The 16444-nt window shown below is 45.9% G+C and overlaps 1 protein-coding gene across 1 annotated transcript; it reads right to left on the reverse strand.

Annotated features, from left to right (window-relative positions):
• Positions 1-1089: 1089 nt before the first annotated feature.
• T265_13605 (hypothetical protein) lies at positions 1090-16218 on the reverse strand (the record flags this gene model as incomplete). The annotated part of the gene is made up of 2 exons (XM_009169661.1): positions 1090-7148; positions 16131-16218. Coding segments are annotated over 2 exons (5376 nt in total), but the record flags the coding sequence as incomplete, so codon positions are not given.
• Between the last annotated feature and the right edge of the window lie 226 nt (positions 16219-16444).

Below are 16444 nucleotides of genomic sequence, written 5' to 3' on the forward strand. Positions count from 1 at the left end.
CTATCAGACCGTCCCTTTGAACGTCAGTTACGATTCGACTAGCAAAAATGCGTTACTGAGGTTAAAGGATGTATGCAACTTCTACGAAATACACTGAAGCGACGTACAACCCAATGAACCCACTTAACACCACGACAGGTGATCCGCTCCAGCACTGCATTTACATCGATTGATGTGGAGGCCACATCCACTTTAAACATGCAGCCAGAATGTAGCTGAGCTCTGCAACCATGTTAGGACATTTACAAGCCCCTAATCGATATAAAGCTTACACTCGGATCGTGTACCCTGACAAATGGTTCATCGGAGAGCCCGTCGTAGAACCAGAGCAAAGAACCCAATCCCTACTCAGTTAAAAGGAACAGCGTCGACAAACCGAAATGCTCAGACAACTGTCATACCGACAGCTAAAGGGACTGTGAAGTACGAAAAAACCATAACTAGTATGGAAACATCAGTAACGGGCCTATCTGGTTAATTCCTTCTCTACCACGCATCAGCTCATTCATTAGTGATTTTCAACCCGGCTCCTGCAAAGAACCATGAACGACAGCAGCTGGCACATATTAGCATAATTCAGTGCATGAAACTAAATGAAGGCGGATCACGAAGAACAACCCAATGCGATGGAGTGAACCGAAGCTTTCCTTCACCGCCTCTGGATTAGGTGAAATTGGGTGCAAGCCTGACATCTTAGAATGTCTTTCAGTACAGAGAAGACATCCCAGCTTACCGAACCCCGACAAAGACCCCGTTGGATCCGTGCATTCTAACGAAACTTTAATCATTATCGAATCTGTATGACCAACGGAAGGGCCGAAACTAGTCAACTGATGTGCACTCAGGATATTCCGATAATGCCACACATGATGAGTGGCATAATGATTCTTTCACGGCAAGTAGAATTGTCGAAGGAATCTGATGGACACAGAGCATATCACGGAAGGCAGTAAACTACATCTGTAGTAGCCACGGAATACGCGCACTGAGCCCGCCTAGCGCAGAGATCACGCGAATTGGACAGTGCCTAGTTTGGATGGCGAAAGATCACAACACCATAGCAAAGTGTGAATACGATATTTTTCGGTATTCAAATGCATGCGTGTAGAAGCACGATGGACACAACGGGTGTAGGCAGGATGCAATGGGAACTCAACCAATATCTGCGCCATTCTAAGGTAAAAAGTAGTTACATCTGGAAAGTAAGTGGGTTTGTTTAAAAAAGTGCTATTGATAAACGCTACAAAAGAGTAAACGACCTCAGACCGTATAACATGTTTTGTTTGCACTGGATGGAGTTTGGCCGAATAGCCGGGAAATAGAGGCGTTCAGAAGGAGGCCGTTAAAGTATGTACAAACGACAGGAATGTGGAACAAATCATTCTCATACACGATCGGCAAGTCTGGGCTGTACAGGGGGACACGATGCAAGAAACAGATTAGTAGAAAAAATTAACAAAGGGAGATGTACACAACACTGGGTCTCTACAGGTCAAAAGGGGAAGAGACTAAATTAAAGCAGTGATCACTTTACACGACAATTCCATAAACCCATATCACCGTCTTTCTGTTTGTGCATGTGCTATTGAGTGAAAGCAGGGAAGTAACATTTGACGGAAAGTAGTGAAGTATAAAAAGTGTGTTAAAACTATACAGGTGAGAAATCATGATGCGAAGTGAGCAAACATCGAGAAACTGGACAGCCGGAAAAACTTTGCACTGACATCTGATAGAAAACAGGCACTGCGTATGAAGGGATCTATCGCGAACAAAGAGTGTAAGCGGCCAGATATAATCACCGGGTGCAGAAAACTGGACATCAAAGCGTAGTACACAAGTGCTGAATGCAGAAAGCGGAATTTAATTCATCCATTTTCGGCAATTTGTCGATCTACACAGACAGGGAATTTTGCTGCCACCGTCCTCCAAATCGAAGTTATAATCATAGCAAAGCTCTTCGCCCTTTTCTATCAAGCGATTGGTTATGATCACGATGTGTGAATGATCACCGAAGTTGATGAATTCCGCAAAACAGTTTGGTTGACAGGAGTGGTTAATGTACCGGGCGAGTCCACCACAGACAGTAGCATCAATCACGGTGTCATCATTCAGACGAAACATATAAATCCCCCGATTGTGTGCTTCATAGTCTTTCTCGCGCTTGTTCGCCAGCTCCAATCGGATGAGTTCGCCTATGTACTCTATGACCATTGTTTGCGGTTCCAAATTTCTAGCAGCAAACAAACCCAACCCTTGGATTCTTGATCGACCGAGTATAACGTTACTGGAGGCTTCGCCTTTCAGACGTCTATACTGTTGAGATCGACTGCTTTGATACTGTTTCGAATAGTCTGAAGGCGTGGAATTAGATAAACTTGGATGCACGGATCGGCGAAACCCTACGGGCGAGCTAGTGGTCGGTGTAAGTTTGTGGGAGCTCAAGAAGGACCGCTTAACGTATGTTTGCATTTTGGGCTCCGTGCGAGCACACCCAGAAGGGTTAATTGCCAGCGGCATCTCCGCTATCAGCTCCATTCGTCCGAAGTTAAATACATAATCGCGCAGACCATCCATCCCGGGTAGAGATTCAACCGCCCGCACAATATGTGGTTCCGATAGCCCATAGAGGTCTTCACCCTTGATGTGTTTCGGGAACAGCTGTACCATGTTGTTTTCTCTACGCAAGCCTTCGATGCGCGAAAGAATAACCTGCCAGGCACCGGTACACGAGTCACTCACAACAGTCACATCTTCCAAGCCATCGTCTAACGCAGTGATGCGGAAAGATGGTCGTCCATCTGCTTCGTCAATTTCACAAACATAGCGCGCTCGACGATGAGGTTTTCGCATGGACCAGTATATTCTTACAGTGTGAAATCCAACCGGATAGATGTAACGCCGAGTGTGGAAGTACCCACTCTCGATCTGGTGTGGCAACAGCTGCCCCACGTTATGGAGGCAAACACTCCCTATTCGAACAATCTTGGTTCTGTCTTCCTCGTGGATCACCCCACCAACCTCCGCATTTTCATCACGAGTTATGTAAACACGACGATTCACTAAAAGAGAGGGGAGCTGCATCGGGTGTGCCTCTCTTGGCTGATGTTGAGGACAATACATACCACGATCGGTGAAAAACATACAACCGATGGCGATAGCGCAAGAAACGTGATATGAAAATGTACACCGAGGGTTGTAACATGGTAGACCGGCTCCAAAATGTCCACAGTGTGTGCAGTTAGTTTCCATTGCCTTCTTAATCCAGATATCAACATCATTTAGAGAACCCCCAACTGTTTCGTATACTTCATAACACCAAAGAGCACAATTAACGTGCAGCCATTTGTCGATATTCATCGGAAGTAATCGACCCAAACCATTCTCCGAAGCATCTCCTACTGTACCACAGAGCGTACAACGTCGAGGGTCAGCTGAAGGAGGGGGGCGCAGACATGGACCGTCATCACGAGAAAACGTTATCGGTCCTGATGTTATAATCTTATCACTGGGTGCTGGAGTTGCGGTTAGGACGAATTCTGATGAGAAGATGCACCAACGCGAATCACGCCATCTTCTGTGTTTTGCCGTTCCATGTGCAGCTGAAACGTGCCGCCTTTTGTGGCCTGAGGCCACAATAGGTACGCCAGTTGGGTGGCGTTTTGAAGATTTTCCTAGCTTTGGTAAAGAGCTCTGTAAGACGACAGGAACTGTAGAAAATAAATCACACACCAATGTCTGCGGCCGAGAATCTGAAACTGATCCAGTGGTGGCGGTGGAAGTTGGACAAGCAGTAGGACTTTCCAGAGAAAGCCGACGAACAGAGATCGAATGCGCGAAAGCTAACATACAGTCCTTAGAACAAAATATAAAGTCTCCATTTGTATCGGTGCGCGTTGTCAAACCGGTTAAAGCAGCAATATCATCGAGGGTCTTACGATGGCCACTGTATGGAGAGACAAGTGTATCACAGTTTTGACAAGGTTTCGAAACCCCATGCTTGTTGGCCAATAGCGAAACGACGCTTACGGGTTCCTCCGAATATCTGGTCCGATCGGAATTCGTTATACAAGGGCCGTCTGATTTTAAAACACTTGAGGTATCGACATTCTGTTTCAACTCTGGCCGTCCTGTCCCAGGGTGAATCAAAATTTCCTCTCGTTCCACAAGTGTTTGCAAATCTGAATGGATATTGGAATCAGTTGGCCTAACTGAAGCCGTTTCAACGTGTAACGATAGAGGAGTAAAGTGCTCCCGAAGTTGGCTTTCGAGATTTCGCATCAAACCCTCGCTCTGGGATTGTTTTTGGTCTAAAGTTATTTGAGCTCCAGACCGTGTAACCTGATAGGAAACGGAATCTTGCTCAACCCCCAGTAATTCAGCTATCCGTTGTACGATTTTGGGAATGCCACCAGTCATTGATGGATTGATGGTAAACGTGATATGTAACTTGTCAGAATGCATTGGTTCTGCAGGTGGTCGGAAGCGGTGTCCAGCAACAATTTCGCCTGTCTCTGAGTCAATTAGGGGACCCGTTCCAAGTGCAGTATTGACGGGCGGCTTCACATCATTTGGTTCACGAGACGGTGAATTGTAAATAACAGTTGAATTTGGTCGAGAAGTCTCTGATTGAGCAGTTGTGTTAAATTCCGCGCCATCACGGTCGGTAGAACCTGACCGTGCATGATCATACACAAGTCTTGGATTAGGCATGTGGAAAAGCGGAAGTGGGGGTGTTGATCGTTCTGCATCAGGTTTCCCAGAGTTCGGCGTCACTTCAGCGAGCATTGGCAGTAACCTGGGTGCGAAAGACGGCATATTTGACATGTTCTGAGAGACGCTTCGGTCAACTACCAACGTGGACTTACATTCTTCCTTCGGAGACCGATTGAATGTGGAGAACAGAGCTAACATATGGTTTTCAAATGTTAAAGGCTCGGGGGAAGGACAAACAGGAGACGCTGGGGACATCGTATGAGCGGGGTTTTTCGAGCCACAAACCAAGGGGCCGATGAAGGTTGCGTTTGGTAAATGGCGCAGAATATAACTGTCAACTTTTCGGTCTGAAGCCTCCGAAAGAGAGCACTTCGGGATATGGACAGACATTGAACCATGAATGTACTTCAGGCCCTTTCTGCATAAAACAGACTGTTCGTCGTCAACTTTCAGAAACGGAGTCACAACATCAGTGCTCCCAACAGGTGGTAATACGGAAGGGTAAGGTCGTAACACAGGTGCGGAAACCAGCGACTTCAGATCACCCAGCTTTAACTTCTCAAAATATTCGTGTGCTACTATGTTGGCTCGGTAGGGAGAATTGGGTTCGAGTAAAGATCCTTTGATTAGATTCGTGGATCCGTTAATAAGCGACGTGGGAGGAGCGGCAGTTGTCTTCCGACGTTTCGACAGACCGGAACCGGATGTATTGCTTCGCTTTCTCGAAGCTGCGGAGTGGCTCTGCGTAATATGTCGAAGGGATTCGGCATTCGTGGGACCAGGATGTACAAGTGGAATGTTCTGATCAGGCACAGTAGGTTGTAAGCATACTGTATTGGCAGCTGATATGCATGATGGGGTGAATGCTTGTGCAGGAACAATGGGCTGACGAAAAGAAACTGGAACCTGGGAGTGTACGTAGTGGCGTCGCTCACCCGGCAATTGGGAACATTGGTTTGGCATATCATTGGAGGAGGTTGAAAAGACGGATACATTACGAGTTGGAGATGCCAGTCTAGAGTTTTGTACAACACACATAGGGGGACTGATTACTACAGCTCTGTTAGGAGAAAGGAGAGGGTCTATCGAAGAAAAGGGAGCACAGGGGATTGTTGATAATTTTGTGGAACGGGAACCAGTGGCAGGGGATAACAAATTGGATTTGTTAGGAGAAACCAGTGGCCCACAGCCCCTAACCGCCGCAGCCGTTGGTAAAAGAGTGTGATTTACCTGTGCGATTGAGTGGTTTTGCACGGCGTGAGACAGGCCAGAATGGAAAACCACCTGCGGAGAAGTAACCAAGGACCCCAACTGAGGTACGGTGGAACGTTCATGATTCGGTATCCTAGATGAACTTGGTGGATCCGAAAAGACCTGGACAAAAGATAGGGACTGCTGGCCATTACACATTGCTGGAAGGCATTGTGAATTCACAACACCTGTAGACAATTGTACTAGTCCTGAACTTTGGTCCACAACGTACCGGGGCATGGAAGTTGCGGTAGCGATACTGGAGACACCCGAGGAGCTGACATATAGATGTAGTTGCTTATTAGTAGAATTAAGAGGAGATGCCGTAGCATGGCAAGACTGAGGTGAGGATGGAGTAGGTGATGGTGAAGGAGAAAACAAATGGCCTGATGTCGGAGTGTTAGCCCGTAAGGTTGGTGACGACAATGTTGTGTGTTCACGGGTGCGGCATGGAAGAACAAACAGCCCCTCACATGGATCATCGCTACGTGCTGCCGATAGGACATAATCAATCGTTTCATCCAGCTTTGTGAGATCCATTCTTGTACGATCAACATCGTTAGGCGATGCTGTAGTATGGGACCCAGACAATCCATTAACGTCGAGCGACGTATCGGCAGCGGTAAGGGTAGTGCAATCTGCTGGGCAAACAAAGGAAATTGGTGTGGACCCTCCATTTAATAACTGGTGATCAGGAGAAAAAAATGTTGAACCAGGAGCAATAGCAGGAGATGTGCATATTAAAGGGCTCGAGTGGGATTTTCCGACGGCAGATGACCTATTGATGTCGTTGGAATCGTCGTTTGGAAGCTGGGAAAGGTCAGGGCCCGACGTCGCCTGGTTGGTTACTGAAAGATCATCTGTTCGTTCCAGATTATTGGAAAAAGTGGCGAATGAAATCTCTGGCGAAATGGAATGATGATTGCTGTCGGTTTGTGACTTAAAAGCCGCCAAACATGGCGACTCGTCCACGAGAGTAAACTTCAATCCATCGGTGCCTGCAGAGCTGTGTGCGGACGGTATCGGTGAACTGGGCTGCACCACCGCAGTTGGGCTGCGCGGAATTCTGTCATAAATGTGAGTCTGGCATGACGGAGAAGAACTGATCAAAGTACTCTCAGAAACCTTGCTCATACCGCTAAGTTCCATGCCGCATCGTGCACGCTGCTGGGGCAACCGAAAGGCTGAAAGAAGGAAAATAATCTCATGACCACGCATCAAAAACAACGTAATGGACAACCATTAAATAGAGACTTCGCAAACGCGCAGTGAAACATTCCAAGTTATACTTACATCTAAGCAAGTGAATGAGTGAAGATCGCAGTCAATAAGCTATAATCGAATTGCGTCTGGGCGTGCTGTCAGAATACTTCAATGAAATATTCTGATACTATGTACAGACGATATGAGTAGCGACAAACTGGATTAGGTATCTAGTTAGACAAACACGGGTGAAATACCTAGACAGACAGGGGCTTGAGTCTGGTTGTAGATTTTTCTTGCTGAAAGTGCGATAATGACACGGAAGCAGCTGAGTGACAAAGAAAATCGATCACATGCTTAACGTTTTCTGATTAACATGGAGAACATATTATAGTTGGTCGGACAAAATCGTTGCATCTAGATGTTCACAGACCTACACACACCAGCAGACAATTTTAAATAATCCAGTGGATAGTCTTCCTTGAAGGGCAGAACATGGTAAAAAGTAAACACGGAGTGAAGCATGCGTCTATTGCTATGAAAATTTCCAAAAGGGATGGAGACAGGTACCCCCGACATTACCCTACAAGGTTAGTAAGCTAGTGATACTCGAGTCGGTGAGAACCAAGATAGGTACATGCTGAAAAAGGGTTATTTAAATTAGTTATACTTAGTATTTACTACTACTGACTCCGTAGATTAAAAACCTAGCCACAGGGCCAAACAATCAAATTGATGCTACCTACGCAACGCCATTGACGCATGAGTGCCACAACTCACTCAGCTTTCGTGCGTAGGGTTCTGCGTTCGTATAAGCCACGACCAGAGATATCACGGATCACAGCTGACCGTACTCCATGGCCAGTAGCAACATCTAAGTGGACAGGGATGCAGTACAGTTCCACAGATGGACAGGAAGACAAGCCGACCAGCGTTCAGTTAGGCGACAGACAACCGTGCGGCGAGTTAGCTGGAACGTTAAGTTCGATGAATTTAGGCTGAGAGCTTCCTCACAAACTGATCGTCGGAGTTGTGACGGAATTCTACTACAGTCTGACGGATTGAATCCGTCCAATTGACAGACACCGAGTTCTTTTCAGCTACGACAAGACTCACCAGTTAGTTCAGTCGCTTACGAAGTCAGACGTCATTTTCATTCGACCATGGATACGAACGAACCAACCTGGTCATAGTATGGGATAGAGAAGTCATTCACATATGACATCCTCATCTCGATCAGAGTAAACGAGCCTCAAGTTTACAGCGATAAAAGTGATCGCTTGCGCCATGGTTCGGGAGGCGGCATTACCCGATCCATGAAAGCCCCAAGTGATGCGCACACAGACCAACTGTTTCCACAAAAATCAATGTCCAGTGTGATTTAACAAAACTGCACGAGAGCATAGGGGTCATCAGCGTTGAAGTGCTGAGGCGCACCTCAGCACGCATGACGTGGCGAGATGTGAAAAACTACGAGAGCGAAAGTCATGGAGTACTTTCGATGTGACAGTGAATGTATTGTTCTGCTTCAAATTCGAAAAGTTCGTCAGGATTGACAGCAGTGGATGAGGTAAGCCTGATCAACAGAACAATATAGAAAGCTACACCAAATGAGGTCCGCAGTTTGGTAGTACACCCGGCACTGACGATATCTCGTCGCAGTGATGAGGCGTCTACAAGTTAACTGATGGGCTCAGCGAACAACCCAACTGCCAGTTTTTGAGAATTGCAGAGACTCAGTCGAATGCCGTTTGTCGTAACGAGTGGGACTGCTTGCTTCCAGCATACTAGTTATGGTAACATAAACAAAAAACTACCTGACAATTTTAGCGTGTAGACAACCGAGCTCAAGATAGCTCAGTAGTGAGAAGTTACTGACCAGACAGTCAATGGTCTAAACTCAACTCTGGCTCCCCAATGGCTTTTGTATGGAATATCTGTAGGCAATCTGGCAGCCACCTGGAAAACTGATCTGGCCGAGGACGCTCAGCTTAAGATAGTGAAGGAAAAAGCACGCGTGTGATCTGTTGTAAAGGAGGCCATTATTACAAAACTAATGTGCACATTCGGTTACGAAATATCCTAAGCCAGCATCGGCCAGAACCCGACAAACTACAAACAATAGATGATTTGCCTCCACACTCATTTAAAATTTAAAAAAAAACGAGCATTTGGTCTCTTCCCTTATTATTTCGGATAGGGATCCCATTTATTGTACCAAATCATCTCCTGCATTGTTGGGGAAATCAGTATCCATGAAAACCGTTTACTTGTCGAGTGAGTACCAAATTTAGTTTGCAAAAATATGAATTTCGTGCCTTTCACTCCAAAAGGGTCACACTTCCTTCCTGTTGACCAGTTACACTTCGTGTGCTAATGGATTTACCGTTCCTCAAGATTGTCCAGAATACATATATTGGACGATGCTACCACTGTACTTCGTCTTTGCTTGAGGCAGTAAAACTCCTCTGAAGGCCCGGTCTTCTTCTTCCCTCTGTGCTAGGATTGGTTGGTGCTCTTTCTCAAGTGGCGTATAGGCGTTGATAGCGATCGTTCAGACACAACACACGTCCATCAGTCAAAAACCAACTTAAACTTTTCAAAATGAGGGGTCGGAAGTGCAGTGAATGAGGCAATAGACTGTTCTTATTGAAACTTGTCGGGACGAGTAATAACCGCATCGTTCAGGCGAGACGGCTCAAGTAGTTAGAGCACCAATTTACTGACCAGAAGGTCTGTGGTTCGAGCCCGACCTATGCCTCTCGATTTCCCCTGTCTAGGCTTGGGCAACCTGGCAGTATCCCAGCCCTCGTGCTTCGAGGCATGGCAGCTGGGCACCGGAAGGGTGTTACAGCTGACTGGTTATCTTTATCAAGCGAGACGGAGGGATTTTGGCGTGATCCGTGACGAAGGAACATCATTCAGTTATCCGGAAAGCCTGCGGAGTCGCCACAGCGATTAGAAAATGGACGCACTACCCTCAAGCTGGTTACTGAAAATTAGTTAATTGCTTCTAACTGTTAGTGCACAACACAACGGAAAAATAATGATAAAAAACGGTGCTCGGGAGTCAGGCTGGATCCCTTCTATTACGATATCAGGTATTGTTCCGATCAACAATAAATACAACTTATGCCGTCTCATCCATATTGGGCCGGAAGTCTACATCTATACCATCTAGCATATGCACAGACCAAGCTTAGGTTCTACAAGCCGGCACAATTACAACTCGTCAGGGCCACTTCAGATGACTACTGCCTTCCGTAGTCTGTTTATCATAAAAAAATAGAAAGGGCGAGATGGCTCAGTGGTTACAGCGCGAACCCATCTACCTCTGAATTTCCCGTCCAGACTTCGACAACCTGACAGTATCCCAACAGTTGTGCTTCCTTGACATGGCAGTCAGACACCGAAATGGTGTTACAGCTGAACGATTTTTTTTAATACAAGGATACTCTCGTAGCCATTTTATCCTCGTCTGCCTAGATATGGAGGTATCCGGCCATTGTTTTCAATCAAGATTCGAATACACCCATTCCGACAAGACCAACCTTTCATGTCTCCCGAACTGGAGACCCTAAACAAGAGGCACACATCAAACAGCCGAAAATACGAGATATTGGACGGATTAGGTAGTTAAATTATACTCCGTGGAAAGCTATCGTCTCGGGTCTAAAGTCTGGAGGGCTTCATTTTAACCGATGGGAACAGGCACTAATGGATGCATTAAATTTTGATTGTTCGTTCCGTCTACGGCCACAAATGCGCCGATGCTCACTCACCCGTGGAATTCCCCTCCATACGTGCATAACTAATCCGGCCAGGGTAGGTTCAGGATGGACCGATTCCTATTTATCCAGGTGAGTGGAAATGATCGAGTACAACCCTAACCACACATGTCTGTTGCAGGAACAGAGAGAAGCAGTCTACTTGATCAATGACGCCCACTGGAAGAAAACGGAATATGGGTATTGAAAGGAAACTTGAACGATTATAGCCCGTATTCATGCCCCAACACACGATAGTGGCAACTCAACTCATGTATCACGAGATCCTATACATTCTAATATTAGAGAAAATATCTTCACAGAGAAGTTGGAAAGCTTTACATCAGCAAAACCGTACAAACCGTTGTCTGACTCGAAACCAGTTTCAATGCAATAAATTGAAAAACTTCACAGTTGATTTTCAGGTAACTCCATCGTGTACTAATCATTTGACCCCTTACATGGCCACGATTTTCAGTAAGCTTCAAGCATCTCTGATCCATCCACCAGAGTACATCAATGACTCATGGTTGCGACCCCTTATCTCCCATTATAAGGAAATGTGACGTCAGACATCAGTTTATGAAATTTCGCCATTTCAGATGTATTGAATTGATGCCTATTTCAGAGATGTTACTAGATTTACATATCTCGAACATTGCCCTTATTTTTCTTGGTATCGGAGACATGAACCTGAATCGTTGACGAGTGCTGGTAACAAGCAACAAAAAACACTCCCATGTTTTCGTTGCACCTGTTTCCTCTTTCTCCTGTCTACTGTTTTCGCCAAAGCTCATCAGCCTGCTGATCTGTTTTCTTCACTGAGGAAAACTGTGCTACTGAATCAGCTGGACGGTGAGATATTACAATAAACAGGGATGCTCCCATAATTTTATCATGAGGTGGGTATTTCAGCATAGTCGGAAGTTAAACCTCACTTCTGGTGAGGGCAAACTGAACCAGAAACGGGACAGCGGACATCCTTTCAGGGCTTCATTGGCAAAAGGGAACTACTTGGAAATGATAGCAGATCGTTTTCTAAATAATCGTGATAATATTCGCCAATTTTACTGGCATTTCAGCTGCATTAGCTTATTTCACAGCGAAGTCCCATCCGCGATAGAAAAAGGCAGCTCTGATACATAGAAATACGACGGTAACTGGGTGCTAAGTGTGATACTCTAACAGTTGCCAAGATCTGAGAAGTGAGGATGGTAGAAAGTCATCCTATGTGGGAACCAGATTGCTCCGTGCGACTAGGGGGTTCCTCCATCGTAGTCAGTTATCGGACGGTCGTCGCCAAATGATCTTCTGCGCGACCCCTAGAAGTTTGTTGCAGATTACCTTTTGTAGATTGGCTCGACGTCACAGCACTCAACAGGAGACGGCTGACTGACCAAGGACTTTTCGTGGAGCTGGTTCTGAACACATCCTACCTGGAATCAGTTGTCTCGATTCACTGTGCCTGAGACTGACAGGCCAAACTCAAGCGACCGTGATCAATACACATTCTAAAGCCACACTCGAAGAACGACAATTTCTAGGTCAAATGATACCGTTTCGGTTACCTCCAAAAACCGAAAGAATTTCTCGTTGGGATACTTCAATCCATTGCTCCACTCCCAATCTCCCCAATTAAAAGTCCACTGACCACCCTTTATTTACGCATCAATTATATCAGCTACCGCCTCCAATGCACTCAGATAAGCGCCTAACACAGGCCCTTAGGTGTCCATAGGCATTAATGTACAATACCTTGAGGGAGCTGAGAATTTATTGAATTTTTTTGCCACACTGTCACAGGGCCAGAAGAGCAAAAGCGAAAACCAAGAAATATGACTATTGTTGGCCTCCGAAAGCAGAAGCGTGGTCAACTCGCCACAGGGCAGGGAAAAACTCAACTTGAGTTCCGCGGGCACGTCGTCACACTGCGAAGGGTAAGACCAGAGAATAACTAGGTAATCACGATTAACAGGATAACGCGGCGATGTGCTTCACAGTGTTCGCGTATCCCTTTTGAAGACCGCGACAGTCGTTGAAGTACCCCATTTTACGGTTCCCTTGATACCATGAAAGACCATCGTGTCAGGTAGGTTACTAGAAAATTTCTGCCACTTTTGAATACGTCTAGATACCATTCGTTTGGACCTGGTGCTCGAGAGTCACCGTGAACAGACGACCTCAGTAACCCAAGCTGTACAAGAGGATTCACGTGCAGCATCCACAGATTCACTCATGTCAGGTTGGTCAATGGATAAGGGTTTGACAAATAGTTTCCTGACCCTCATTAATTTTAACCATTTTAATTTTTAATTTTAATTTTAACTCCATCCACGGTGCTTGCGAGACAAGCATAGACTCCAAATCGATCACCCGGAGGTGGTTCTTCCGGGCTAAGTCAACTGCCTTGAACACTTACATCGCCGCAAGGATAATAATGTTAGTTTCCTCCTGTCTGACCGATCAATCCGAACAGATCTTAGCGGATACGCCTTTCCAATGTTGGAATGTCTGGCATTATCAGTGCTATTATGGTTTAACTTAATGGGCGGCAGGTTGGACAAGGCATATTGGTCAAATCTAGTGACTCAAGAAACAAACGAACAAAAAGCTGAGAGCGAATATTTCCGGTTGTCCAGCGAAGCAACAGTTTTGAACACTGATGTTATGCTGTCGATGTCGATAATGATGGCCATGCAGGTCCGCGAAAATATGTTTGGTTGAGGATCCCTCCTTGACACTGGCCCACTTGATTGTGGAGGATCCGAGAGGCTGAGGGACCGAGGGCAGACAGAGACAGATGCTTTTTCCCTGTCGCTACTCTGAACAACAAATGCTTTTGGGGTCACACTGGACACGCTTGACTTTGAACGGATTTTGGGACAACGTTCCTTATGCTGTACTTCCCTATGTGGAAGCAGCATCGCTTCTCCCATAAACATGGAGATACTAGCCGCCTATTGGTTCTACACTTCTATCGCACAGAAACGCATGACATCACATGACTGCTTTACATGATTGCTCATACTACAGCGACTCGCTGCTCATCGTTCGACAATTCTACTTTAACCTTTCTGTTTGGAACTTGAGGAACGACTTTCCAGTCAGTGCGTTCAAAACCGTCAACTTGTCTGTAGACTTTGAATACAGTTGGAAATTTTAGATTGGCTACAACTTCGTTCACCGAGGATAACGAGAATAAGGGGATGAGGCAAGTGTTGGGGACGACGGCCAGTCTGTGTACTGTGTGAACGCGGATATAAAAGACTTGTTGAATTGTTCGGAGTATTCTTCAATGAGTTCACACAGACTGGTTATGAACTCAACGCTTTCCTACTTGGTTGTCTGGAACGTGTTCGACTGTTTTCTTTAGATTATCCTGATATTTGAAATACGCCTGGTCTCCTTCAACGCAACTGCTAGAAAAACCCAACGGGCCTGAATGGATCAGCGACACCAGCCCGCTGTCAACAACAGAAATCCAGCGTAAGGTATCACTCCAACGCGACAAGGCACCTAGTTGGAATGGTCTTCATCCCGCACTCTTCGAAGGTTGAGGTCCTGGTGAACAGTCTGATGACCATACTGCATAAGATTTGGGATACTAATCAAAGGGAGCTCCTTAACCATCATCCTAGGGAGCAAAGACGTTAGGTGAAAGCTATCGTGACGCCAACCTTGTATCCGTCTCATCTAAGGTGCTCTCTAATATTATTCTGCATAGGTTGATCGATTATCGGGAAAGACATTCGTATGAATTAAGCTTATATCTGACTTACATCTTTACCTTGATACCAGTTGTTGAAAAGCGTCACTATTCCAAACGACAGCTTCAGACGCTGTCGACCGGGAGAAACTCTGGCCATTAAGAGTATCCCTATGAGGGCTTTGTATGCATACTCCTGTGGGCGTACGCGAGTATACGGCAAGCCTTCCCCTGAGTTCATCACACATGGTGGCGCAAGGCAAGGCTGCCCTCTCTCACCTTTCCGATTGAAGCTTCCCTGTCTGTCTCTGACACCTCGGGAGTCGAAATGCCCACAGACACTGAGTATGCAGTCTTGCCCTCCTTTCCGATTGAAGCTTCCCTGTCTGTCTCTGACACCTCGGGAGTCGAAATGCCCACAGACACTGAGTATGCAGACGATATTGCCCTCCTTTGTTAAGATCCTTCAAAAATGCGTCAGCATTATCGACAGCATAACAATAGCGTTCAATACTGATGCTTCGCTGAAAATCATTTCAAATAATCTAATTCTGTCGCACGGCTTGGAATGTGCTCCTCACCAGCAAAGTGCTGCCACAAGATTGGGTAGGATTCGACCCGAACATCATGCTTACAGAAGAGCCAATCGAAGCGGCAAATAAATTTGTTTGCCTGGAGAGTTGTGTAAGGTCAAGTGGATTGGCTAAAGATGAGATTACTTCTTGAATCGGGAAGACCAGGACAGCTTTTGCCAGCATCCTACACCCAGTTCCCCAAATAACGCAACATACCATCTCCAATGCGTGGCTGTATTTCCCACTTTCCGATTATCGAAACCGTAGCAGCTGGAACGAATGTGCCCATCGTACATGGCTTTTGGCTGATAAACTGAACCAATTGATTAGAAATATTATTGAGTTCCCAGCAACCCTTTTATCGACCGGAGAGTCTGACTACCACGCCTCACGGTTACAACTACGGCTCAGGCCAGTAGGAATAAATACACCATCTTCAGCTGCAAACAGTGTACGTGTTGTGCAGTGGTTACATCCACCATAGTTTTATTCTCCAATTATCTAAGAAGACATGGGTAGACAGCTAGTTATTGGAGACAGTAAGTGATTTAATTGATGCATCAACCCAGGGGTGACGGTGGACTTTTCATTGAGGAGAGCTGGAAGGAAAACCATGTATTGAGGGAAACAGCTGGACGAGGTCACTGCTTGACCTTCCATGGACCGTTTCGATCGGTTACATAGTTGTGCAAAAAGGGGCTCTCGAGGAAAATCGCTACTCGGTATACGGAGCATGCGACCAGGAGTGTGATAAGTTCACCTATCTGGGCGATTATAGAGTGAGTAGATGTTCAGCGGGTGGTACGCTATTGAATAGTAAATTAACAAGCATGAGCAATTACAACGAACACCGGCTTGAGTTCATTGAGAGATTCGACTGTGAGCAAAAGATGGTCAGACTTAAGTTGCGCTCACCTAATGCATAGTTTGAGACGTTCCCCGAAGCGAATTGTCCCGTACAGACCAAAGCGGGGTGAGAATCGACGTAGATGTTTAATGACGTCTAAAGTTGTGCATGCATCTTCACCACCGGGAACTGATTGGAACGCGGTCTTTTAGTGTCCACGGCTGGTGGAGGATCAGGGATACCAGATAACTGTGTTAAGACTGTGCTGGGTATTGACGTTATACAGAAACGGTCCTCATTGTTACCGCGTTGAGTGCCTGCAAAACCTCAATTCCCTAGGTTGATTTTATCAAGCTCCAATAGACTAACTTGAGAGTTCATA

This window comes from Opisthorchis viverrini (genome assembly GCF_000715545.1).
Source record: "Opisthorchis viverrini unplaced genomic scaffold opera_v5_83, whole genome shotgun sequence".
NCBI classification, from domain to species: domain Eukaryota; kingdom Metazoa; phylum Platyhelminthes; class Trematoda; order Opisthorchiida; family Opisthorchiidae; genus Opisthorchis; species Opisthorchis viverrini.